A 25,837-nucleotide genomic window follows, 5' to 3' on the forward strand; every position below is an offset into this window, starting at 1 on the left:
ACAGCAAAGCGAGAAACTGCGACAAAGGCAATCACATAATAAGATGCATGACCACGTCTGGTGTGACATGTAAGGCCTTTTTTACACGGAGACAGCTAGCAAAGAACAGTTTGTTTCTTCGCGTTTTCAAAATGAACGTTACGTTTTTAGCGAGTGTCCACATTTTTATAGAATAGAACAGAACAGTAGGGGTGTGACGGTACGTGTATTTGTATTGAACCGTTTCGGTACGGGGGTTCCGGTTCGGTTCGGAGGTGTACCGAACGAGTTTCCACACGAACATATTAAGTAGCCGCCAAAGCTTAAGTCTTAACAAGCTGCTCCGCTTCTACTGCCTCTATCAGCACGCCACAGCACCCAACATTGTCCCACCCACACAACCATCTGATTGGTTATACACAAAGTGGTAACAGCCAATCAGCAGTGTGTATTCAGAGCGCATGGAGTCAGTGCTCGTCGTGATGAGCAAGTAGGTGTTTAGCAGGTAAGCATAATGCAGCGGACTCTCCCCAAATGATAATAAACACCTCCCAGTCAACTACTAGTAACATCACTGTGAGCCCGTTGACCTTCTAGAAATATAAACTGCAGCTTAGCTCGCTCGCAGTCCTGGCTTGAGGTGAAGGCTAATTCGTTTTAGCGTAACGTTAGCTAATTTTGCGGTATGTGTGTGTTACGGACAGCAAAGCCCTGTCTGTCTGTTATTTCACTTTACCTTTTTCTGTGTTGATTGAGCTGTGTTGAAGCAGTAAAAAAGGACATTATGTTAAATGAAGAGTTTCTGTCTCTGATAGTTGATATAATAATGTAACTGCATCATTAAGCCTACATGAACTCCATGGTGTTCAGTGATGAATAGTCTCTCCTATTGCTTATTGTACTATTTTTTCAGCTATAGTTACATTAATCATTAGTAATGGAGCAGCCTAGTTTTGAATGGCAGGGTCCCTGCTATCACATGTTGATTAAAATATAACATTTACATAATAAAAATCAACTACAGGCTTCCCAAATGCTGTAATAAATTAAGCATGATGAGTTGACTTGAAACTGTTTAATGCTGCACTTTTTATATGTAGAAGAAAAGTTTTGTCATTTTATTTAATCTGAGCAACAACTTGAGGCAGTTTAATGTTGATTAACGTGGGCAGAATTATTATAGTGTTCCCAATGTTAAAAGGATAAAGCCATTGTTTACAAATTTGGTAAATAAATAACCAAAAAATATATATATATTTTGTTGTTTTCTTACAGTACCGAAAACGAACCGAACCGTGACCTCTAAACCGAGGTACGTACCGAACCGAAATGTTTGTGTACCGTTACACCCCTATAGAATAGAATGGACTTTATTGTCATTATATTTGCATATAACGAGATTAATTTAAGGTGCGGTAGTGGAAACAAATATGGCATAAAAATAAATTACACAAGAAGTAATAAAGATAAAAAATATGAATCGAAATAAACAGAATACTATCCAATACAAATAAGAAGCAATCCTGTACAATATACAGAACAAAACAAGAGTAACGGAGTAATAACAATCAGTGTCGGACGTATTGCACTCGAAGGGTCATATTGCACAGTAGGGTATTAGGGTAGGATATTGTATAGGGGTGAATTATTTATTATAAAATGGTGACAGCTCTGGGAAAGAAGCTGTCTCTGAGCCTGTTTGTTCTGGCTCTGATGCACCTGCCTGATGGTAGCAGGTGGAACAGGTGGAAGCCAGGGTGTGTGCTGTCCTTGGTGATGTTTTTTGCTCTGTTGAGGCAACGGGAGTTGTGTAAATCCTTCAGGGAGGGGAGGGGGGCAGCCGATGATTTTTTGTGAGGAGTTTATGACCCTCTGAATCGCCTTTTTGTCGGCTTCAGTGCAGCTGGCGTACCACACTGTTACGCAGTACGTCGGCAGGCTCTCGACAGCCGAGCGATAAAAGGTCACCATCAGCTGCCTCTCCAGTCTGTTCTTCGTCAGCACCGTCAGAAGCATACTGTGCCCATGCAATGCACAAATCTGCCGCTTTAAAATAACTTCCATCTATCCATTTCTACCGCTCGTTGTTTTAGGAATTTTAACAAAAATAATTCAGTGTTTTGAAAAAAGTACACTCTGACACATCTTTAAAAAAAGTTAAATATATAAAAAAAATGGTGCTTTCAAGTCACCGAGCGCCCATAAAAGCCAAAGTTTTAATGCATCTTATGTGGAAACAAGCCCTTAAGTACTTGAAGGACTGTGACGATTGCTTCCAACACAACATAGGCGTGAGTGAGAAGTGAGCGTCGTCGAGTAGTGACAACTTCATACCCTTTATCTGGATATTGCAAACTACCTTGTGTTAGAGCTCTCAAGGGGCGGAAACATAGCTAGTTCTACTTCTGTCACCTCATTCTGTGTGAATGGCAGATACAGAGGGGGAGAAATAGGCGGCTTTTACCAAGCTACTATAGAGGAGCATGTTGCTAATTGGAATCGTCTGTTATTGATCATTTTCTTCTTAACCATATAAATAGGAACTATTCTGGGTGTGTTTTTGACGAGTATCCTCAGAGGGATGTGTGCTGAGTTTGGTACTTTCATATTACATACTTTCTTGAGGTCTACATGATACGGAACGGTGGCTTTTTCAGTCAAAATTGTGCATCTTCAAGCCGCTTTCTGACTTTCTCTTCAGAGTGCACCGTTTTGTTGAAGCCCTCCTCCAGGTCAACTGTACTTCGACGGTGTCCCCTTCAGTCATTTTGTACTTTTTAACACTTCTGTATCGAGTCTACTGACAGTTATAACTATATTATAGTTAGAACTACACTCTACTTTTCGTTGGAAATGGCAACAGTGGAGGATGCACGTGCATGTAGGAGCCAGTCTGCCCCACAACAAGAGGATAAAGAAAAAGAAGGAACTCAGTGACAACTTCGGACTACAATGGCAGACTCGCGAAAAGCTCTTCGGGTAAACCTCTGCTATATATGGAGATATCCGGTGACGTTGGAAATCGTCATTCCAGACGGCTCGTTCGAAAGAAGTATGCAGGCAGGAAACATTGTATTATAAATATCTCCGCCATGCCATGACTTACGGGGATCCCAAATACAGAAAAATAGGTGCCAACAGATAAGAAAAGTTAGTTTTGCTTATTAAGACCCCTTTAAAAAATAGATTTTGTCATTAAACAATTATTATTACATAAACACACACACAAAAGTACCGAAAAGTAATGTTAAATACCGGTACCGATACCCAAGAACCGAGAAATGGTACCCTATCGCAGTGTTTTTCCACCTTTTCTGAGCCAGAAAAGGTTTTTCATTGAAAAAATCTCGAGGCACACCACCAGCAGAAGACGTTAAAAAATGAAACTCTGCAGCCGATATTGACAGTAAAAAGTTGTTGGATATGACTTTAAAGCATAACCAAGCATGCATCAATATAGCTCTTGTCTCAAAGTAGGTGTACTGTCACTACCTGTCACATCACACCCTGACTTATTTGGACTTTATTGCGGTTTTCCTGTGAATAGTGTTTTACTTCTTGTCTTGCGCTCCTATTTTGTTGTTGATGGTCATGTCATGTACGGATGTACTTTGTGGACGCCGTCTTTGCTCCACAGTAAGTCTTTGCTGTTGTCCAGCATTCTGTTTGTTTACTTTGCAGCCAGTTCAGTTTTAGCTTCATTTTGCATAGCCATCCCTAAGCTTCAATGCCTTTTCTTAGCGGCACTTGCCTTTTGTTTATTTTTGGTTTAAGCATTAGATACCTTTTTACCCGCACGCTGCCTCCCGCTGTCATCTGCATATTGTGATCACGACAAACCATGTTCCCGACATCTAGAAAGCAATTAGCTACCTGCTGCCACCTACTGGTATGGAAGAGTATAACACGGTTACTCCGCCGAGCTCTAGACAGCACCGACACTCAACAAAGGCACATTTGCGGATTATAATTACTGGTTTGCAGAAAATATTTTTAACCCAATTAGGTGAAATTACATCATCTCCCACGGCACACCAGACAATATCTCACGGTACACTAGTGGTTGAAAAACACTGCCACCTCCAAAATCCCCGTTTAAACAGAACCGCAGGACACTGTAATTTCTATGCCGTACTCGTGTCATGCGCACAATAATGACAAAGATTATGTTTTAAAAAAAACACATTTTAAGGCCCCCTTTTCAAAGTTTTAAACTCAAAGGGCAGAAAAAAAAACAGGTCTACGTTTGTCACCCCTTGTCGGTACTGCGGAATACCGTATTTTTCGGACTATAAGTCGCAGTTTTTTTCATAGTTTGGCGACTTATACTCAGGAGCGACTTATGTGTGAAATGATTAACACATTAGCGTAAAATATCAAATAATATTATTGATCTCATTCATGTAAGAGACTAGACGTATAAGATTTCATGGGATTTAGCGATTAGGAGTGACAGATTGTTTGGTAAACGTATAGCATGTTCTATATGTTATAGTTATTTGAATGACTCTTACCATAATATGTTACGTTAACATACCAGGCACCTTCTCAGTTGCTTATTTATGCCTCATATAACGTACACTTATTCAGCCTGTTGTTCACTATTCTTTAGACATTTTAAATTGCCTTTCAAATGTCTATTCTTGGTGTTGATTTTTATCAAATACATTTCCCCAAAAAATGCGACTTATACTCCAGTGCGACATATATATATGTTTTTTTTCCTTCTTTATTATGCACTTTCGGCCGGTGCGACTTATACTCCGAAAAATACAGTACTTACGGTTATGGTATTCAAATGGTGGCTGCTATAGAGAAGCATTATTAAATGATTTTCATCTTAACTAGGGATGTCCGATAATGGCTTTTTGCCGATATCCGATATTCCGATATTGTCCAACTCTTTAATTACCGATACCGATATCAACCGATACCGATATCAACCGATATATACAGTCGTGGAATTAACACATTATTATGCCTAATTTGGACAACCAGGTATGGTGAAGATAAGGTACTTTTAAAAAAAAAATTAATAAAATAAAATAAGATAAATAAATTAAAAACATTTTCTTGAATAAAAAAGAAAGTAAAACAATATAAAAACAGTTACATTGAAACTAGTAATGAATGAAAATTAGTACAATTAACTGTTAAAGGTTAGTACTATTAGTGAAGCAGCAGCACGCACAATCATGTGTGCTTACGGACTGTATCCCTTGCAGACTGTATTGATATATATTGATATATAATGTAGGAACCAGAATATTAATAACAGAAAGAAACAACCCTTTTGTGTGAATGAGTGTAAAAAAACCAAAAAAAAACCCCCAAAAAACCCGATACCGATAATAAAAAAACCGATACCGATAATTTCCGATATTACATTTTAACGCATTTATTGGCCGATAATATCGCCGATATTATCGGACATCTCTAATCTTAACCACCTAAATATGCTAAATTATAGCGGTGCAGTGAAGGACTGTTTTCACTGCTGGACTCTAGAAAGAGGTTCCGCAGCCTCCGAAGCAGAACCTCCAGGTTCTGTAACAGCTTCTTCCCTCAGGCCGCAAGAGTCTTGAACGCATCATAATTATCCCCTCAACTCCCCCCAAAATGGATTAACTCGCTGGAATAAAAATGACAATACAACATACATCCATAAACGTGGATGCATATGAAAAAGTGCAATATATTTATCTATACAGTAACCTATTTATTTATTTATATCTGCACCTTATTGCTTTTTTATCCTTGCCTACCATGAGCTAATGTAACGAAATTTCGTTCTTATCTGTACTGTAAAGTTCAAATTTGAATGACAATAAAAAGCTTTCATCAAATGTATTGTACAGGAAGGATTATTTCCGGCTGTAAAGATGGTGAATGGTGTAGTACCTGGGGTGAACCAGGGTGGGGTGTCCTGGCTCCTCCTTGATGTCTGAGAAAAGGCCTTTATACATCACACTTGGGGGAGATGTTTTCTCCTGGAAAGGAGAAATTGCAGGGGTCTCTTTTAGTATAATTTGGCATAGGAAAAAATGACCACACGGGTAATTAGATGCATGCGAGTGCTCAGATGTGGCGGTGTGAATATGGGGAGTGGAAGCTGCAATATACGTTGCGCTGTCGGGATGCTAATCTAATAAAGTACATGCGGATGAGGCATAACCTGCTAAAAGAGTGAGCATCTGTACGTGCGTGTCTGAGGAATAAAATACATAACCATGATAAAGAGCACCCCTCAGTATGTGTGCATGTGAAGACGGGATGTGTGCTGCAGCTGGGGGGAGGTGAAAAGAAGAAGCTCTGCAGCGATGTTATTGTAAGTGAGTGTGTGACAGTGAGATCTTCCTGCCTGACATGTCGCAGAGAGAACGCCAACAGAACAGAATGGATGGGTGGGAGGGTGGGAGGGGGGGTGCTGTGTTGGCGTGGGTGGTAGTTGACCCTGAGAGCTGACCTGCATGTATACGAGGGTGGCGACAGCAGAGCGAGCACTAAGAGGTGACGGAGGGGGGCGGCAATGATAGAGGACCGGCATGGGTAGAGGAGAGAGGAGATTGGTGTGGTGCCCGGCGACTGACCTTTCTCGTGAGCTCCGCTTCAGCCAACTTGCTGCCTGGGGAGCAGAGGTCTGAGGAGGGTCTGTGCGCCTGGCTCTCTTCGTCGTCCTCGGCCTCTTTCTGAAATAGACAAGAGCAGGGAACACGCCAGGGTTAAACAAGCGGGGATGATGCCGTTGGAGACGTGGGGAAGAAATTGAGGAAAAGTGGAGATAGAAGCTGGGGACGGATTACATTTAAACTACACTGCAAAAAGTGAAATCTAAGTAAGATGAAATATCTCAAATTAGGGTGAGATTTGCTTATTTTCTGTCTGATAAGATAAGATAAGATTCTCATTAAGCAGATTTTATGTTAGTGTTTTACTTGTTTTAAGTGTTTTGGTCCTAAATGATCTCAGTAAGATATTACAGCTTGTTGCTGAGATTTGATGAGCTATATTGAGTAAAACATGCTTGAAACTAGAATATCAACTGTTGCAAAGCTGTGTCATCAACACTCACAAGTAGAGATGTCCGATAATAAAATGTAATATCGGAAATTATCGGTATCGGTTTTTTTATGATCGGTATCGGGTTTTTTTAGGTTTTTTTTTATTAAATCAACATAAAAAACACAAGATACACTTACAATTAGTGCACCAACCCAAAAAACCTCCCTCCCCCATTTACACTCATTCACACAAAAGGGTTGTTTCTTTCTGTTATTAATATTCTGCTTCCTACATTATATATCAATACAGTCTGCAAGGGATACAGTCCGTAAGCACACATGATTGTGCGTGCTGCTGCTCCACTAATAGTACTAACCTTTAACACTTCATTTGACTCATTTTCATTCATTACTAGTTTCTATGTAACTGTTTTTATATTGTTGTACTTTCTTTTTTATTCAAGAAAATGTTTTAAATTTATTTATCTTATTTTACAAATTTTTTTAAAAAGTACCTTATCTTCACCATACCTGGTTGTCCAAATTAGGCATAATAATGTGTTAATTCCACGACTGCATATATCGGTTGATATCGATATCGGTTGATATCGGTATCGGTAATTAAAGAATTGGACAGTATCGGATATCGGCAAAAAGCCATTATCGGACATCCCTACTCACAAGTATAAAACTACTTTTTGAAAGTACCGTAATTTCCGGACTATAAGCCGCTACTTTTTCCTCTCGTTCTGGTCCCTGCGGCTTATACAAGGGTGCGGCTTATATACGGCCTGTTCTTCTCCGACACCGACGAAGAGGATTTCGGTGGTTTTAGTACGCAGGAGGAAGACGATGACACAATGATTAAAGACTGACTTTTCATATACCGGTAGGCTGCTTATTTTGATAACATACAGGCGAGCACTTTGTATTACTTTGCACCGTTGTATTATTTGTACTCTGCACGAATGCTGTTCGCCATGTCAAAGATGTGAAAGTTTGATTGAATGATTGAAAGATTTATTGTTAATAAATGGGACGCTTTGCGTTCCCAAACAGTCATCTCTGTCCCGACAATCCCCTCCGTGGTAGCAGGAACCCCTATATACTACGCTAATTACACATCAAAACCCTGCGGCTTATAGTCGGGTGCGGCTTATATATGGAGCAATCTGTATTTTCCCCTAAATTTAGCTCGTGCGGCTTATAGTCAGGTGCGGCTTATAGTCCGGTAATTACGGTAATCATTTCTTATTTCAAGCATGAAAAAAAAAATCATGATTTTGACACAATTGTGTCTCATAATTAAAACAGATGACAGCCAAATGGACTTTGCTGTTTTATTTTCAATGAAACAATAGAAAACACGTACTCATATAGTAGTACAGTTGGCACAGTACAGTAAACTGTACTGTTAATATTCAAACATTTAACATGTGACATTTCAAACAATTTTGAACAGAAAAAGTTCATGCACATTCAGATAAATTCTTCAAAATTACAATAAAAATTTGGCCGGGCTGTATATATGCGCACTAATTGACTGATAGAGCACGCACTTGGCGCGATGATGTCATGTTGTCGATGGAAAAATGCATCTTTAGACAATCAAATCAACTTTATTTATAAAGCACATTTAAAAATTTACCACAGGGGTAGCCAAAGAACAATGGGCAGGTTAAAAGATAATACGAGAACCGAGCAAACACAACACAAACAGAGCACGATAAAAAATAAATAAATAAAATAAATAGAACAAAAAAACAGGTTCACACCAGGTGTATTATGGGGCGCCATAGCAAGATGGATATCACTCAGTGTTTTAAAAGCCGTGGAATAATTTTTAAGAGAGATTTAAAAACAGGAAGAGAGGAGGCCTGTCTAACACTCAGAGGTAGGTTGTTCCAGAGCTTGGGAGCAGCAGCGGCGAAAGCTCTGTCACCTCTAAGCTTCAGCCTTGTGTCAGGGACCGTCAGTAGCAGCTGATCGGCTGATCTTAGGGATCGGGTGGGGCAGTAAGGCAATATGATTTGCCTGAGCGTCTATGAGACCCCGAGAGTAACAAAATCAGTTTTTAGTATAAGTTTGCTGGTTTCAAGAAATGTAATGCCGAGCGTATATCATTATGTCAAGATAATGGCACTAGCATTTACTTCATTTAAGAATATTTTTCAACATATTGAACAAAAAGGTCTAATTTTTTTTTCTACCAAGAAAAGTGCACTTGTTATTAGTGAGAATATACTTATTTTAAAGTATTTTTGGGTTCATTGAGGTTAGCTAATTTTACTTGTTTTGGAAAGTCTTGACAAGCCAAATTTTCTTGTTCTATTGGCAGATAATTTTGCTTAGTTCAAGTAAAATGCCCGTAATTTTTGTATTTTTTTCTTCTTGTTTTTGAACACTGACTTTTTGCAGTGTAGAAGGGGTTCCAGACAAATGATGGGGGAATGGAGACGAATGGAGTCGCGAGGCAGGGAAACCGAACAAGGCTGCCGAGGAAGGGCTATGAATAAAAGACGAGCGGGTAGTCGACGCCGTTTCGACCTGGCTTTCCATTATGTGATTCATCGGTAAACATTTTGCACAGCTTGGAGTCTGCTTCACTCGCTGTATATATTTTATACGGCACGTATGTGTGTCTTTTTGAGTCATCAGGGCATGTTCTTAGCTTTCCAGCCTTCAGCAAATACTACCAGCAGGGCTTCTCGTTTGTTTGTGCGGTTCTTTTCTCCCAGCGAATCCAGGCCACGCTCAGTCAGAGGCCACGAGCTTGATGGAGCCGATGCTTATCTGCGGCGAACGGGGGGGTAGAGGCGGGGGGTGGGGAGATAATGACCCTTCTCGCACTATTTCAAAAAACCAAGAGACATAAGAGACCAGAGGAACAGGACTGTCTAGTATCGCGGCCGTGCAAACATCTACACCTGGCAGGCAGGGGTGGGGGAGAAGACAACAAGGATGCAGAAGAAGAGGAAAAGACGAGGCACATGCATGTACTAAAGCATCAATAATTGACTTACTGGTCTTTAAAAGCCGTCTATAAGCATTCATCCACATGTACGCAGTGAATATTACAACAAGACAGCAGTTGATGGGCTTCAATAAAGGAATTTCACAGCACTAAACAAGCTTAGATGGGAATTATTCATTCTCAATGACTCCAATTTTCTCATTTGACATGTTTTTTTTCAATATTATCTCTAAGGCTCGGAGTAAATATGGATATTTAACATTATCTCTCACAAGTGATGCTCCAATAGACTTGTGTAGGTTTGATGCATGTATTGTTAATTTTACATATCCAAACAACCAATGAAAATATGCTGTGATTTTAATTATAGCACAACAGTGACGATCTATCACATATCTCTCATTTGCATTGTCTTTTTTGTACTTGCTTTTTGCTCTTGAATAAAACATTGACATTAAAATATGACTCGAAAAAATACATACATTTTTACAAATTGTGTACTGTATTTCATTTTCTGCATGCAAATTGTCTACTCTTAAGTACTTAGCAGCTATATAGATGTTTTTCTTTTTAAATTCCCGTTGGATAAGATGACTTAATGGAATATGATACCAAAGGTTGAAAAACATTATATAATAATGTTTTTCAACCTTTTCTGAGCCGAGGCACATTTTGTTCATTGAAAAAATCCCGAGGCACCCCACTAGCAGAAAACATTTTAAAAAATGAAACCCAGCAGCCGATATTGACAATAAAAAGTCGTTCTCGCAATTGTTTGATATGAATTCCAACCATATATCAATATAGCTCTTGTCTCAAAGTAGGTGTACTGTCACCACCTGTCACATCACACCCTGACTTATTTTGAGTTTTTTTGGTGTTTTCCTGTGTGTAGTGTTTTAGTTCTTGTCTTACGCTCCTATTTTGGTGTTGACATGTCATTTGTGGACGCCGTCTGCTCCACACTCTGTAAGTCTTTGCTGTCGTCCAGCATTCTGTTTTTGTTTACTTTGCAGCCAGTTCAGTTTTAGTTTTGCGTAGCCTTCCCTAAGCTTCAATGCCTTTTCTTAGGGGCACTTGCCTTTTGTTTATTTTTTGGTTTAAGCATTAGACACCTTTTTACCTGCAAACCATTGTCGTCGTTCCCGACATCTACAAAGCAATTAGTTACCTGCTGCCACCTACTGGTATGGAAGAGTATTACACGGTTACTCTGCCGAGCTCTAGACAGCACCGACACTCAACAACAACACATCATTTACAGACTATAATTACTTGTTATGCAAAAAATATTTTTAACCCAATTAGGTGAAATTACATAATCTCCCACGGCACACCAGACTGTATCTCACGGTACGCAGTGGTTGAAAAACACTGCTCTGCTCCATCAAGTCTTTTCCTTCTACGTAAAAACGTCATGCAAATTGTGCAGTGTGTTTAAGTGTAAAACACTCACAATTACAGGTGTTTGCCCTTTCATCTTTATGCTAAGTGAGAGAAAAACATATGCTCATGCCAGCTCTGTACACAAACCACAGACATGGGATGGATGTCTGGCTAAATACGTTGCAAAATATTTAACAGCTGTGTGACATGTGCATGTATGACTGAGCTGCACATTTTATTCATATGTAATTGGATAATAATGCTATGTGTGTGTGTGTTAAGATTGTAAATAATGTGTAGTCTTTACAAAGGCACGGATGAATGAGCATGTGTTTGCACATGTAACAGCCTGCAGCCATATGCAGAGCCAGGTGTGTGTGTGTGTGTGTGTGTGTGTGTGTGTGTGTGTGTGTTTGTGCAAGGCGAGGAGGCTCGTCTGCTTGTGCTCGCTCGTGATTGGCTATTTCTTTCCCTCCTTCTCTGGAAGGCAACACTGCAGCACTGATAGGGGGAGGGAGCGACTCCAGTCAGGTGACGGGACAAGGCGGTTAGGGGGAGGGAAGGAGATTGACGGTAAAGGCGGCAGTAAAGCCACTGCAGTGGTGCGTGCGCGGAAGCAAGCTGAGTCTGCTGGCCCCTCTTCTACAGTACATTGCGGCGTGTGTTGTTGTTGTTGTTGTTTTCCTCCTGGTGCAGTAGGACACACAGTCAATGTGACATTAACAACAGGTCATCTGGCGGTCTTTCATCTGCTTGACCCCCCCTTGACAGCAGATGTTCTGTGATGAGACAACTGACAGCTCATTAAAAGGTGCATAGCTTCGTGTGTGCGCGCGTGCTTGTGCTTATTTCATCTTTATGAGAACCACATCACGTGTCGGCTGGAAGGACACTCGGCCGACCCTTATCATTTCTTTTAAAGGTCTGTCTGAAGGTTGAAGGGGTTTTAAATGTCCTACGTTAAAGGCACACTTACCAAAACGGATTAGTTCTTTGCAACTTTGTCAAAACCGAGGCATGCAAATAAAGACGGGAAACGTTGGCACGAGCGTGCCAGGCCAGCAGCGGGCGAAGGCAGCAGTTTGTTCTCCGTGACGATACACTTTCTTTATCAACATTATGAAAAGTGCTGAAAATCTGCTCACACTTTGGTTGCTGTTAGAGATGTCCGATAATATCGGATTGCTGCTATTATCGGCCGATAAATGCTTTAAAATAGGGATGTCCGATAATGGCTTTTTGCCGATATCCGATATTGTCCAACTCTTTAATTACCGATACCGATATCAACCGATACCGATATCAACCGATATATGCAGTCGTGGAATTAACACATTATTATGCCTAATTTGGACAACCAGGTATGGTGAAGATAAGGTCCTTTTTGAAAAAAAAAAAAAAAATAAGATAACTAAATTAAAAACATTTTCTTGAATAAAAAAGAAAGTAAAACAATATAAAAACAGTTACATAGAAACTAGTAATTAATGAAAATGAGTAAAATTAACTGTTAAAGGTTAGTACTATTAGTGGAGCAGCAGCACGCACAATCATGTGTGCTTACGGACTGTATCCCTTGCAGACTGTATTGATATATATTGATATATAATGTAGGAACCAGAATATTGATAACAGAAAGAAATGGGGGGAGGGAGGTTTTTTGGGTTGGTGCACTAATTGTAAGTGTATCTTGTGTTTTTTATGTTGATTGAATAAAAAAAAACAAAAAAAAACAACAACAAAAAACGATACAGATAATTAAAAAACCGATACCGATCATTTCCGATATTACATTTTAACGCATTTATCGGCCGATAATATCGGCCTGCCGATATTATCGGACATCCCTAATTATTATGCCTAATTTGGACAACCATTTATGGTGAAGATAAGGTCCTTTTTGAAAAAATTAATAAAATAAAATAAATTAAAAACATTTTCTTGAATCAAAAAGAAAGTAAAACAATATAAAAACAGTTACATAGAAACTAGTAATGAATGAAAATGAGTAAAATTAAGTGTTAAAGGTTAGTACTATTAGTGGAGCAGCAGCACGCACAATCATGTGTGCTTACGGACTGTATCCCTTGCAGACTGTATTGATATATATTGATATATAATGTAGGAAGCACAATATTAATAACAGAAAGAAACAACCCTTTTGTGTGAATGAGTGTAAATGGGGGAGGGAGGTTTTTTGGGTTGGTGCACTAATTGTAAGTGTATCTTGTGTTTTTTATGTTGATTTAATAAAAAAATAAAAATAAAAAAACCCACCAAAAAACGATACCTACAATAAAAAAAACGATACTGATAAATTCCGATATTACATTTTAAAGCATTTATCGGCCGATATTATCGGACATATCTACTTTAAAATGTAATGTCGGAAATTATCGGTATCGGTTTCAAAAAGTAAAATGTATGCCTTTTTAAAAGGCCGCTGTGTACACGGACGTAGGGAGAAGTACAGAGCGCCAATAAACCTCAAAGGCACTGCCTTTGCGTGCCGGCCCAGTCACGTAATATCTACGGCTTTTCACACACACAAGTGAATGCAAGGCATACTTGGTCAACAGCCATACAGGTCACGCTGAGGGTGGCCGTATAAACAACTTAAACACTGCTACAAATATGCGCCACACTGTGAACCCACACCAAACAAGAATGACAAATACATTTCGGGAGAACATCCGCACCGTAACACAACAGAACAAATACCCAGAACCCCTTGCAGCACTAACTCTTCCGGGACGCTACAATATACGGCGCCCTACTTTTTGCTTACAAACACCAATGTGCGATAATAAACCACATGTGGATACACACAACCCCTCCACCCACCCGGCAGTACGTCTTCAGCCCTCGGTCATGATGAACCTTACCTTGTGACAATGTGCATTAGCAATCCAAGCACTCGCTCGGCTGAACTCTGTCCTGTTCCTAATCACCAGCTGTCTGCAACCACACACACACACACACGCACACAGCGGCAGCTCGGTGAAACATACTGCCCTAGACACACTCAGCCATGTGAACTTTAACGGTGACCCATTTTCCCGCAGCCTAGGCACATTACCCGGGCCATTAGTACACGTGACGCTCTCTCAGCAGACATTACTAGAGCACATAGAGCTTGTGTGTCCGTGTAGGCTAAAGCCTGGTCACATAACTTGTGTAAGCGGCTCCATCTTGCTCCTCCCCCTGCATACTTTCCAGGAGACCATGATGTACACCTCCCAAAAATCCTGGCTTGGCGTCAGCGGCAACGCGGGCCAGAGAGCTGGGATTGGTCAGATTTTAGCAGAGGAGGGTCACCGAGCACAGAAGTGCAGACTTTGTGCTTAAAATGCAAAAACTACCTTAATTTTCGGACTATAAGTCGCAGTTTTTTCATAGTTTGGCCGGGGGTGCGACTTATACTCAGGAGCGACTTATGTGTGAAATGATTAACACATTAGCGTAAAATATCAAATAATATTATTGATCTCATTCACGTAAGAGACTAGACGTATAAGATTTCATGGGATTTAGCGATTAGGAGTGACAGATTGTTTGGTAAACGTATAGCATGTTCTATATGTTATAGTTATTTGAATGACTCTTACCATAATATGTTACGTTAACATACCAGGCACCTTCTCAGTTGGTTATTTATGCCTCATATAACGTACACTTATTCAGCCTGTTGTTCACTATTCTTTAGACATTTTAAATTGCCTTTCAAATGTCTATTCTTGGTGTTGGCTTTTATCAAATAAATTTCCCCCAAAAATGCGACTTATACTCCAGTGCGACGTATATATGTTTTTTTCCTTCTTTATTAAGCATTTTCGGCCGGTGCGACTTATACTCCGAAAAATACGATACTGTAAAACAAACTGTAGGCTCGCACGGCAAGTGAGTCAGTATTCATTTTTGCGTGTTCTGTACAGAGTATTGAGTCGATATTTTGCTTTTCTTAGTTTTTTGAATGTTGGTTCATGACAAAGCAATCAATCAATCAAAGTTTACTTATATAGCCCTAAATCACGAGTGTCTCAAAAGGCTGCACAAGCCACAACGACATCCTCGGCTCAGATCCCACATCAGGGCAAGGAAAAACTCAACCCAATGGGATGACAATGAGAAACCTTGGAGGGGACCGGTGCAATGGACGTCGAGTGGATCTAGCATAATATTGTGAGAGTTCAGTCCATAGTGGATCTAACATAATATTGTGAGAGTTCAGTCCATAGTGGATCTAACATAATAGTGTGAGAGTCCAGTCCATAGTGGATCTAACATAATAGTGAGAGAGTCCAGTCCATAGTGGATCTAACATAAAAATGAGAGAGTCCAGTCCATAGTGGATCTAACATAATAGTGAGAGTCTAGTCCATAGTGGATCCAGCATAATAGTGTGAGAGTCCAGTCCATAGTGAATATAACATAATAGTGTGAGAGTCCAGTCCATAGTGGATCTAGCATAATAGTGTCAGAGTCCAGTCCATAGTGGATCTAACATAATAGTGAGAGTCAAGTCCATAGTGGATCTAACATAATAGTGTGAGAGTCCAGTCCATAGGGGATCTAACATAATATTGTGAGAGTCCAGTCCATAGTGGATCTAACATAATATTGTGAGAGTCCAGTCCATAGTGGATCTAACATAATATTGTGAGAGTCCAGTCCATAGTGGATCTAACATAATATTGTGAGAGTCTAGTCCATAGTGGATCTAACATAATATTGTGAGAGTCCAGTCCATAGTGGATCTAACATAATATTGTGAGAGTCCAGTCCATAGTGGATCTAACATAATATTGTGAGAGTCTAGTCCATAGTGGATCTAACATAATATTGTGAGAGTCCAGTCCATAGTGGATCTAACATAATAGTGAGAGTCCAGTCCATAGTGGATCTAACATAATAGTGTGAGAGTCCAGTCCATAGTGGATCTAACATAATATTGTGAGAGTCCAGTCCATAGTGGATCTAACATAATAGTGTGAGAGTCCAGTCCATAGTGGATCTAACATAATAGTGTGAGAGTCCAGTCCATAGTGGATCTAACATAATAGTGTGAGAGTCCAGTCCATAGTGGATCTAACATAATAGTGTGAGAGTCCAGTCCATAGTGGATCTAACATAATAGTGTGAGAGTCCAGTCCATAGTGGATCTAACATAATAGTGTTTCCCTTACAGCATCAACAGTAATGCTGCACAGGAAGTGTTGGATTGCACCTCTGCTTCATTCATAAATGTCACTATAGTGTCATAGGCGAGTATACAAGAGGGTTGATCTCTCTCTCGCAGCTCTCAGACCACCAGAGGGGATCTGGTTTATTTCTCTATCAGATCCATCAGTACTTTTGTGACACAACGCCACACAGTGCGCAAACAACAACGTCAGTCAAGCTCTCCCTCACGTGGACACCCCAGATGACTGCCGTCTCAGTGCATAGTAACTCCTGGCTATAAATACCCATGCAGTCTTCCTGCTGAATGTATAATGTATACAAAGATGTATACAAAGAGCAGTGAAGTGGAAAGGAGGTATGTGTGTGTGTGTGTGTGTGTGTAGTGGATGTATGAACACTTATGCTATGTCGGTCAATCATACATTAATCATGTGAACAAGCCAGAACTAATATGTGCATTTGTCACGCTTTTATGAAAAAATATGCAGCATTTGCACTTGATAGATTAATTGTTTGAATGTAGCACAGTGGGGTTAAACATCGTAGTCCATAAACACACTGCACGCCTTCCTTAAAAGACAGACTCTTAAATCATCCATAGGTGTGAATGTGAGTCTGTATATGCCCGCCTCTCAACTCTCAAGTCTACTGTGGTAGGCTCCAGCTCAGCTTAAACAGGATAAGCACTATAGAAAATGAACGATTTAATCATAAGAGTGGAAATTTGTGTCTTTATCATGAAAGCTATTTTTGGACAGTTAATTGGTGTAATATTATGCCTTTGAAAAATTTGCAAACAAAATTAAAAAATTCAGTTTGTTAAAATAGTGTTTTGAAATTTAGTGTTAAAAAAAATCAGTGTTAAAAAATTCAGTGCAGAAATATTTGTTGCTTCAAAACAAAAGCAGCTCCGTGCAGACAGTCTATGGTTCTTCTGTACTCATGCAACCATGTGTGAGATTGGAAAGTGGGTCATTGGGGCATTGTTTTTAAGTCTGTAAAGCACGTCGGGTTTCGTTTCTTTTCTGTATGAAAAGTGCTTTACAAATAAAGTTGGATTAGATTTCTGCCCACATAGATACATGGCTGCCGCATACAGCTGGTTGGCCTGCTGCCAATTATTAGTAGAGTCGCAACTGCCCACGTAGTGTAAACTAATGCAAGTGAATTGACTGATTTTCGTAACAAATTCTTACAATTTGCATTTGACCTTTAACAATGTTTGTTTTACCTGCTACATGTCTTATCTGTGTAGTTTTAGCAACAGTATTGGTTTTAGTATTAACTGAGATGTCCGATAATATCGGTCTGCCGATATTACCGGCCGATAAATGCGTTAAAATGTAATATCGGAAATTATCGGTATCGTTTTTTTTATTATCAGTATCATTTTTTTTATTTTTATTTTTTTATTAAATCCACATAAAAAACACAAGACACACTTACAATTAGTGCACCAACCCAAAAAACCTCCCTCCCCCATTTACACTCATTCACACAAAAGGTTGTTTCTTTCTGTTATTAATATTCTGCTTCCTACATTATATATCAATATATATCAATACAGTCTGCAAGGGATACAGTCCGTAAGCACACTGCTGGTCCACTAATAGTACTAACCTTTAACAGTTAATTTTAATCATTTTCATTAATTACTAGTTTCTATGTAACTGTTTTTATATTGTTTTACTTTCTTTTTTATTCAAGAAAAAGTTTTTAATTTAGTTATCTTATTTTATTTTATTTTTTTTTTTAAAGTACCTTATCTTCACCATACATGGTTGTCCAAATGAGGCATAATAATGTGTTAATTCCACGACTGCATATATCGGTTGATATCGGTATCGGTTGATATCGGTATCGGTAATTAAAGAGTTGGACAATATCGGAATATCGGATATCGGCAAAAAGCCATTATCGGACATCCCTAGTTTTTTTACAATGTCCACAAAGCAAAGCATGAACTTGAAGAATGATAAGTAGCTCATTGAGGTAAAACTTTATTGCTTGCATGTGAAGTTGAACGTGTAGAAGTAAAACATGAATCAGTAACTGGCTGGTAAAAAAGTGTGCAAGCGCGCACACACACCCACACCCACACCCACACCCACACTAGAGCTTATCACAGGCACAATAAAATACTGCAAAGGCCTTCATTTTGACCTTTCATCAATGGGGGGCATCTCTCTCTCTCTCTCTCTCTCTCTCAAACACACACACACGTACACGCCACACACACACACACACACACACACTTGCAGCATGTGACAGCTGTAAAAAAAAAAAAAAAAAAAAAGGCTTGATCATAACAGTGTAACTCATATCTCCACTGCTTCCTCTAATGTTGCTTGCTTTCAGGTGAAGTGAAGTGAATTATATTTATATAGCGCTTTTCTTTAGTTACATTTAAAGCAGTGTGGATGGCACCGGGAGCAGGTGGGTAAAGTGTCTTGCCCAAGGACACAACGGCAGTGACTAGGATGGCGGAAGCAGGGATCGATCCTGGAACCCTCATGTTGCTGGCACGGCCACTCTACCAACCGAGCTATACCGCCCCACAAGGTGGTAGAGGGACACAAAAACAGGTGCATGGCCCAAAAAATAAATGAAGCTCTTTTGCAGGACGACAAAGTCCTATATGTAGTGTATTTGGGAGTGGTCAGACAAAAAAAATAAAAAGGAAGAGCCACCCGCAGAGACGCGGTCACGCCTAGTCTGTTTCAACCACGTCTTGCTATGCTGCACTGTGTCAAGACACCCTGCTGTGGAAAAATACACACCTCCGAGCTTAACACTGAAGGCGTTCCTTTAGGAAAATAAAGCGGACAATACACTGCAGTACTTGAATGGTTCTCGTCACTAGAGGTGGGAATCTTTGGCCACCTCACGATTCGGACAAACAGATTTAAGAACACTTTTTACCCGAGAGCAATAGTGTAGCTGAATACAAGACAAGAATGACTGTGCATGTGAGCTGTGTGCTTGGTATTTTTATGTATTTTTATCTATCTATGTTCTTATGTTTTTATGTGTTATTATGAATTTGCACTAAATTAGTTTTTGCTTACAATTTTGTTGTACAATGTACAATGACAAGAGATATATTCTATCCTATTCTATTCTAAAGAAATCAATTATTGATGCATCTTTAATTTATTTATATTGATGCAGTTTTACATTTATTTTTGTTTCACTAAACAAGCGTTTATCACTTGTAACTTTTAAAAGCAGTGCATTTGTAATAAGAAACAGTTAAATTAATTTCCATCACATTTATTAAATGACTGGAAATGTGCACAAAAAAGGAGCTGGCTGGATGAGGTGGCTCGTTGCAGTCAGACAAATATTAGAACTGTCCTCATTACATTAATAATAATAAATAAATCGATTATCGATTATTGACGTTTACTAATCTATTTTATAATCGTCCACGTCCGAATTGCGACACATCTAAAAAAATCGATGATTGTCACACTGTGCGTCAGAAACATACAAGAGTAACATAAAGGCATTGTATCAACTACAGAAAAGAGCTATAAGGATTATTTATAAAGCAGATTATCTAGAACAGTGTTTTTCAACCACTGTGCCGCGGCACACTTGTGTGCCGTGAGATACAGCCTGGTGTGCCGTGGAAGATTATCTAATTTCACCTATTTGGGTTATAAATATTTTTTGCAAACCAGTAATTGTCTGCAAATGATGTGTTGTTGTTGAGTGTCGGGGCTGTCTAGAGCTCGGCAGAGTAACCGTGTAATACTCTTCCATATCAGTAGGTGGCAGCCGGTAGCTAATTGCTTTGTAGATGTGGAAAACAGCGGGGTGCAGGTAAAAAATGTGTCTAATGCTTAAACCAAAAATAAACAAAAGGTGAGTGTCCCTAAGAAAAGGCATTGAAGCTTAGGGAAGGCTACGCAGAACAAAACTAAAACTGAACTGGCTACAAAGTAAACAAAAACAGAATGCTGGACGACAGCAAAGACTTACTGTGGAGCAAAGACGGCGTCCACAATGTACATCTGAACATGACATGACAATCAACAATGTCCCCACAAAGAAGGATAAAAACAACTGAAATATTTTCGATTGCTAAAACTAAGTAGATGCGGGAAATATCGCTCAAAGGAAGACATGAAACTGCTACAGGAAAATACCAAAAAAAGAGAAAAAGCCACCAAAATAGGAGCGCAAGACAAGAAGTAAAACACTACACTCAGGAAAACGGCAAAAAACTCAAAATAAGTCATTGCGTGATGTGATAGGTGGTGACAGTACACCTACTTTGAGACAATAACTAAATTGATGCATGCTTGGTTATGCTTTAAAGTCATATCCAACAATTGCGACAACGTCTTTTTACTGTCAACTGAGTTTCATTTTTTTAATGATTTCTGCTGGTGGTGTGCCTCCGCATTTTTTATTGAAACTACAGGAGCTAGTAAAGTTACAGACATTGTGTGTTATGTTCAAGGCTGAAAGTAAAACATTACCAGCAAATTGACAAAAAAATGTTTGTCATCACTTCTGAGAATGAAGAGCATAGAAGAAAAGGGCATTTCCAACGTCAGTATTCAAGGACAACTTTATAACAAATGTGTGTATCAAGGGTGGGGGTTCAACTATGGAATTCTCTTTACAATGAGATAAAAGATTGTAGAAATATATTTCCAAATTGAAACAAATATATAAAGACAGTACAATAAGATCATATGGACATTTTGCTTTATATTTATTATTTTACCTATTTTTTGTCTGGTTTTGTATTCGTTTTGTACGGAGGCCCTAAAGGGACATGGGGGAATTTTTTTTAATATAATTTATTTATTTATTTTTTAGACATGTATCTCGTGCGCACTTTTTATAAAGTTATTGAAAATAAAAACAAAAATGTATAATTTTATTTTAATTTTTTTTAGACATGTATCTCGTGCGCACAAGATACATGTCTAAAAAAAAAAAAAGTTAAATTATACTTCTTTTTTTTTAAATAACTTTATAAAAAGTTTCTCGTGCGCACTAGATGTCTAAAAAAAAAAAAAAAAAAAAAAAATTATAAATTTTTATGTATAATGTATAAATAATGTATACATTTCCCTCATGTCCCTTTAGGGGCTCCGTAGTTTTGTATCATCCCGTGAGGTGTATATTATTTTTTTTGTTCGGTTTGTACTTCATGAAGTTTTGCACTTGTTTTTTGTTTGTTTTCATTATATTTGGATGTATTTGTTTGGTTTGTATGCTTGTGAATCTAGGCTATCCATTAACTACTTATTATGTTTGAAGGGGGCAGGAAATATAAGATTTTCTTCATCCTGTTCCTTGTCAAGCACAGGTGTGTAAATATGTGTTTAGTTGTTAGAGTTGAATTGTCTATTGATCAAAAATGCACGTCAATGAAGGAGATCAATTAAAAAATGAAATGGAAAAGTCAAAGCTAACTGCTCTGAATTCATTTGAAAAGTATGTTGGAGTCGATTAGTGTCGAATTGATGCAGTTTCTCGATAACAAGATTCAATTTATGGCGGTTATCGCACCGCAAGGAGCCAACTACGCAGCCAGCAATAATGATGGCGCTGATCCATCTATTCATCCATTTTCTATCGCTTGCCCCTGATGCTTATTGTAAATAGTGATAAGTGTATGGACAATTGACTTTGACAACAACAGTGGAGTAGTAACATTTTAAAGCGCATGCAGAGCTAGATAAAGCTGCTAGATGCTGACTATAAAGATACTTCCAAATGCAGCTAAGGACATAGGAGGTTGCTTAATGCCAATTGTTTTTGGACCTTATGGTAATTAGAGCCCCTAGCAAATGTAACGAGAGAACATTGAATATGTATGGACATTTCACTTTATTATCGAGCTTTGCTTTGAGTAAAGATCTGATACGTAAACCTGCCATCTGTCTGCTCTGTGCTTGAGAAATGAAAAGCCCTGGTGGTCCCGCCCCCTCGTCGCATGCCCGCACACACATGTACAAAACAGCTGGGGTCTTAATTCAATAAGCCATTTATCCACGGAGTGGGATCGGCACTTTGTTTCAGCAGCCAAATCAATAACAGCCCACGAGGGAGGCCGGCAATAAAGTGGGGCGTCTTTTTTTTGGAGGTGTGGAGGATGCTCGTTAACACAGCAACTCTGTCAAATGAGATGTGAGGGTTCTTTTTTCTATTATTATTATTTCGCCTGCCGTCAATGCCGATATGTCATGGAAAATGAACCAAAGTGCACGCTTAGTTAATTGTGTGCCCCCGACTAAATATAGTTTAGTCTACAACTCAAAGAGAATTCTTTAAGACAAAAAAACACTAAAAGGTTGCATGTGACAAATGAGGAGGGCGAAAGGTCTAATACAGTGTTTTTCAACCTTTTTTGAGCCAAGGCACATTTTTTGCGTTGAAAAAATGCGGAGGCACACCACCAGCAGACATCATTAAAAAACTATACTCAGTTGACAGTAAAAAGTCGTTGGATATGACTTTAAAGCATAACCAAGCATGCATCAATATAGCTCTTGTCTCAAAGTAGGTGTACTGTCACCACCTGTCACATCACACCCAGACTTATTTGGACTTTATTGCTGTTTTCCTGTGTGTAGTGTTTTACTTCTTGTCTTGCGCTCCTATTTCGGTGGCTTTTTCTCTTTTTTTGGTATTTTCCCGTCGCAGTTTCACGTCTTCCTTTGAGCGATATTTCCCGCATCTACTTTGTTGTAGCAATCAAGAAGATTTTAGTTGTTTTCATCCTTCTTTGTGGGGACATTGTGGATTGTCATGTCATGTTCGGATGTACATTGTGGACGCCGTCTTTGCTCCACAGTAAGTCTTTGCTGTCGTCCAGCATTCTGTTTTTGTTTACCGTACTTTGCAGCCAGTTCAGTCTTAGTTTCGTTCTGCATAGCCTTCCCTAAGCTTCAATTACTTTTCTTAGGGGCACTCACCTTTTGCTTATTTTTAGTTTAAGCATTAGATACCTTTTTACCTGCACGCTGCCTCCCGCTGTTTCCGACATCTACGAAGCAATTAGCTACCGGCTGCCCCCTACTGATATGGAAGAGTATTACACGGTTACTCTGCCGAGCTCTAGACAGCACCGACACTCAACAACAACACATCATTTGCAGACTATAATTACTGGTTTGCACAAAATATTTTTAACCCAAATAGGTGAAATTAGATCATCTCCCACGGCACACCAGACTGTATCTCACAGCACACTAGTGGTTGAAAAACACTGGTCTAACAGGTGGACAAACAGGATGTAAAAAGCAGCCAGTAGACAGGTGAGGCAGATGTCATGTGCAACCCCCCCCCCCCCCCATTCAGAGAAACCGCACACCTGCTCCTCCATCTTACAGTACACACATAGAGAGCTGGAGAGAGACAGAGAGAAAGAGATAGGGGAAGGTTCATTCCCGACCAGCTTTGGCTTCAGGCCTCGGGCACATTTTTGCCCCACATGGGCACTCTTGTCTAGACACTCATCACATGCGTACACACACACACACTTTTTTTTTTCCAGCACCTCCCACTGTACAGCAGTCAGCCATTTTACAATCCAAGCTCTCGCGGCAGGTTTGTTATTAGAACCACAGCCGACGGGATAGATAGGAGCGGGTGAAGCAGCTAGAGAAAATAACAAAGAGTTAAAAAGTGAATAAATAGCATCTCCAAAGCCGACACTCTTTTGATCTCTCACAAGACTCTCTGGATCAATTGTTCTATCCTTACATTCCCAGCCAGCAACATTAGCAGCCCACATATGCCGTAGTCCAGACATGCATCAGAGCTTGGACATTTTATTAACGCCATCATTATTAGTCACCGCCAAACATTGCAAAGAAGGTCATCTTGTGGGAGACATGACCAAACACTTGCTGTTTATTAGCACTGAAGAAAGGAGCCAATGAATGGCTGCTTTCTTTCAGCATAGCGCGAAACCTTGCGTGTGTACCCTGGCGTAATAAGAGTGTGAGGGCCACACTGAAAAGAACAATAGAATATTACAAGGATAGTCCAATAATCACAATATAAAAAAACTCTTACTTTATGTAAGTATAGTGTTACTTCTACACAATAAAAACACGAGAATTAGATGTGATTTTAAAAGTGTCGTTTTGACACTACTACATTTTTTTTCTCCAGAAATTCCATAATAAAATTCACCTTTCACAGGGGTTTACAACGTAATCAAGAGAACACCATAAAGCAGGCCTGGGCAATTATTTTGACTCAAGGGGCCAAATTTAGACTAAAAAAAGTGTCTGGGGGGGCACTTTTTAGGAACACTAATACAAAACCTCACAATAATGTCTGATTGAATGCTAAAAACGTTATGACAGACCGCCTTAAAAAACAGAATGGAATTTTACTTTTTTATACTGAATGAGACACCCAGAATGTACATGAAAATAAAAAATGTGGGGTTTACAATATTAACTATGGACGATAAAACACTGAATATTGACAACATAAGAACGTCACACCCCCTCTCCATCAATATATTTCACAATCAAGCAAAACGCAACGAACACCGCAAAATATGAACGCGAAGGGTAAAAAACCCCCACCTACAATCGGATATATCCCTAAGCTTTAGAACTTTGATGTAAAAATCTCCTTGCCTCCCTGACACCCACATTTCAGGCTGGCCGCTCTGGAAACACTCTGTGGAAACGCTCCCCACCCACATTGCTTGGTACCTCGTCTGAGCTGCTGTGACTTAAGATTACCATAGTAACTAGTATATCATGCAAAAGCGCAGATTCCAACCATTGAAATACTTTGTATAGTTCAATACTTAAGGTCATTTAAAAACATCACTGCACAACATAATGGCGGCTACAGTTCAAAGATCTAAAAAAATTATTTGTGAATATCCGGCGGGCCAGATTGAAAAGCTTAACGGGCCTTAATTTGCCCAGGTCTGCCATAAAGTCTTAACATTGTGAGAATAATGTCTTAATACATTTTTTAAAAAGTAATAATTTTAGAAGAATACATACATACACGTCAACAATGAATAAAGCAAAACAGTTGTTGTAGACCAAAAATCACTTGATATTCTCTACTGCTCACTAGTGTTACATATCTGAGTTATTGTGTAGAAATTTGGGGAAATAACCACAAAAGTACACTTCATTCATTAACAGTGTTACAAAAAAGATCAGTTAGAATAATACATCATGTTGGATAAAGAGAACAAACAAACCCTTTATTTATTGAATCAAAAATACTGAAATTCCACGACATAGTTAATTTGCTATCAATCAATGTTTATATATATATAGCCCTAAATCACAAGTGTCTC

At 39.2% G+C, this 25,837-nt stretch overlaps 1 protein-coding gene across 1 annotated transcript in view; it reads right to left on the reverse strand.

Moving 5' to 3' along the window:
• The window catches only part of skila (SKI-like proto-oncogene a), a 65,120-nt gene that overhangs the window by 15,075 nt on the left and 24,208 nt on the right, over nucleotides 1–25,837 (reverse strand). The window contains exons 2-3 of the mRNA XM_062023805.1: nucleotides 6,570–6,668; nucleotides 5,881–5,969 (exon numbers count right to left, since the gene is read on the reverse strand). Of these exons, the coding sequence (XP_061879789.1) occupies nucleotides 5,881–5,969; nucleotides 6,570–6,668 (188 nt within the window). The remainder of the gene's footprint in view (nucleotides 1–5,880; nucleotides 5,970–6,569; nucleotides 6,669–25,837) is intronic.

The sequence above is a fragment of the Entelurus aequoreus genome, linkage group LG16 (assembly GCF_033978785.1).
Source record: "Entelurus aequoreus isolate RoL-2023_Sb linkage group LG16, RoL_Eaeq_v1.1, whole genome shotgun sequence".
Taxonomy (NCBI): Eukaryota; Metazoa; Chordata; class Actinopteri; order Syngnathiformes; family Syngnathidae; genus Entelurus; species Entelurus aequoreus.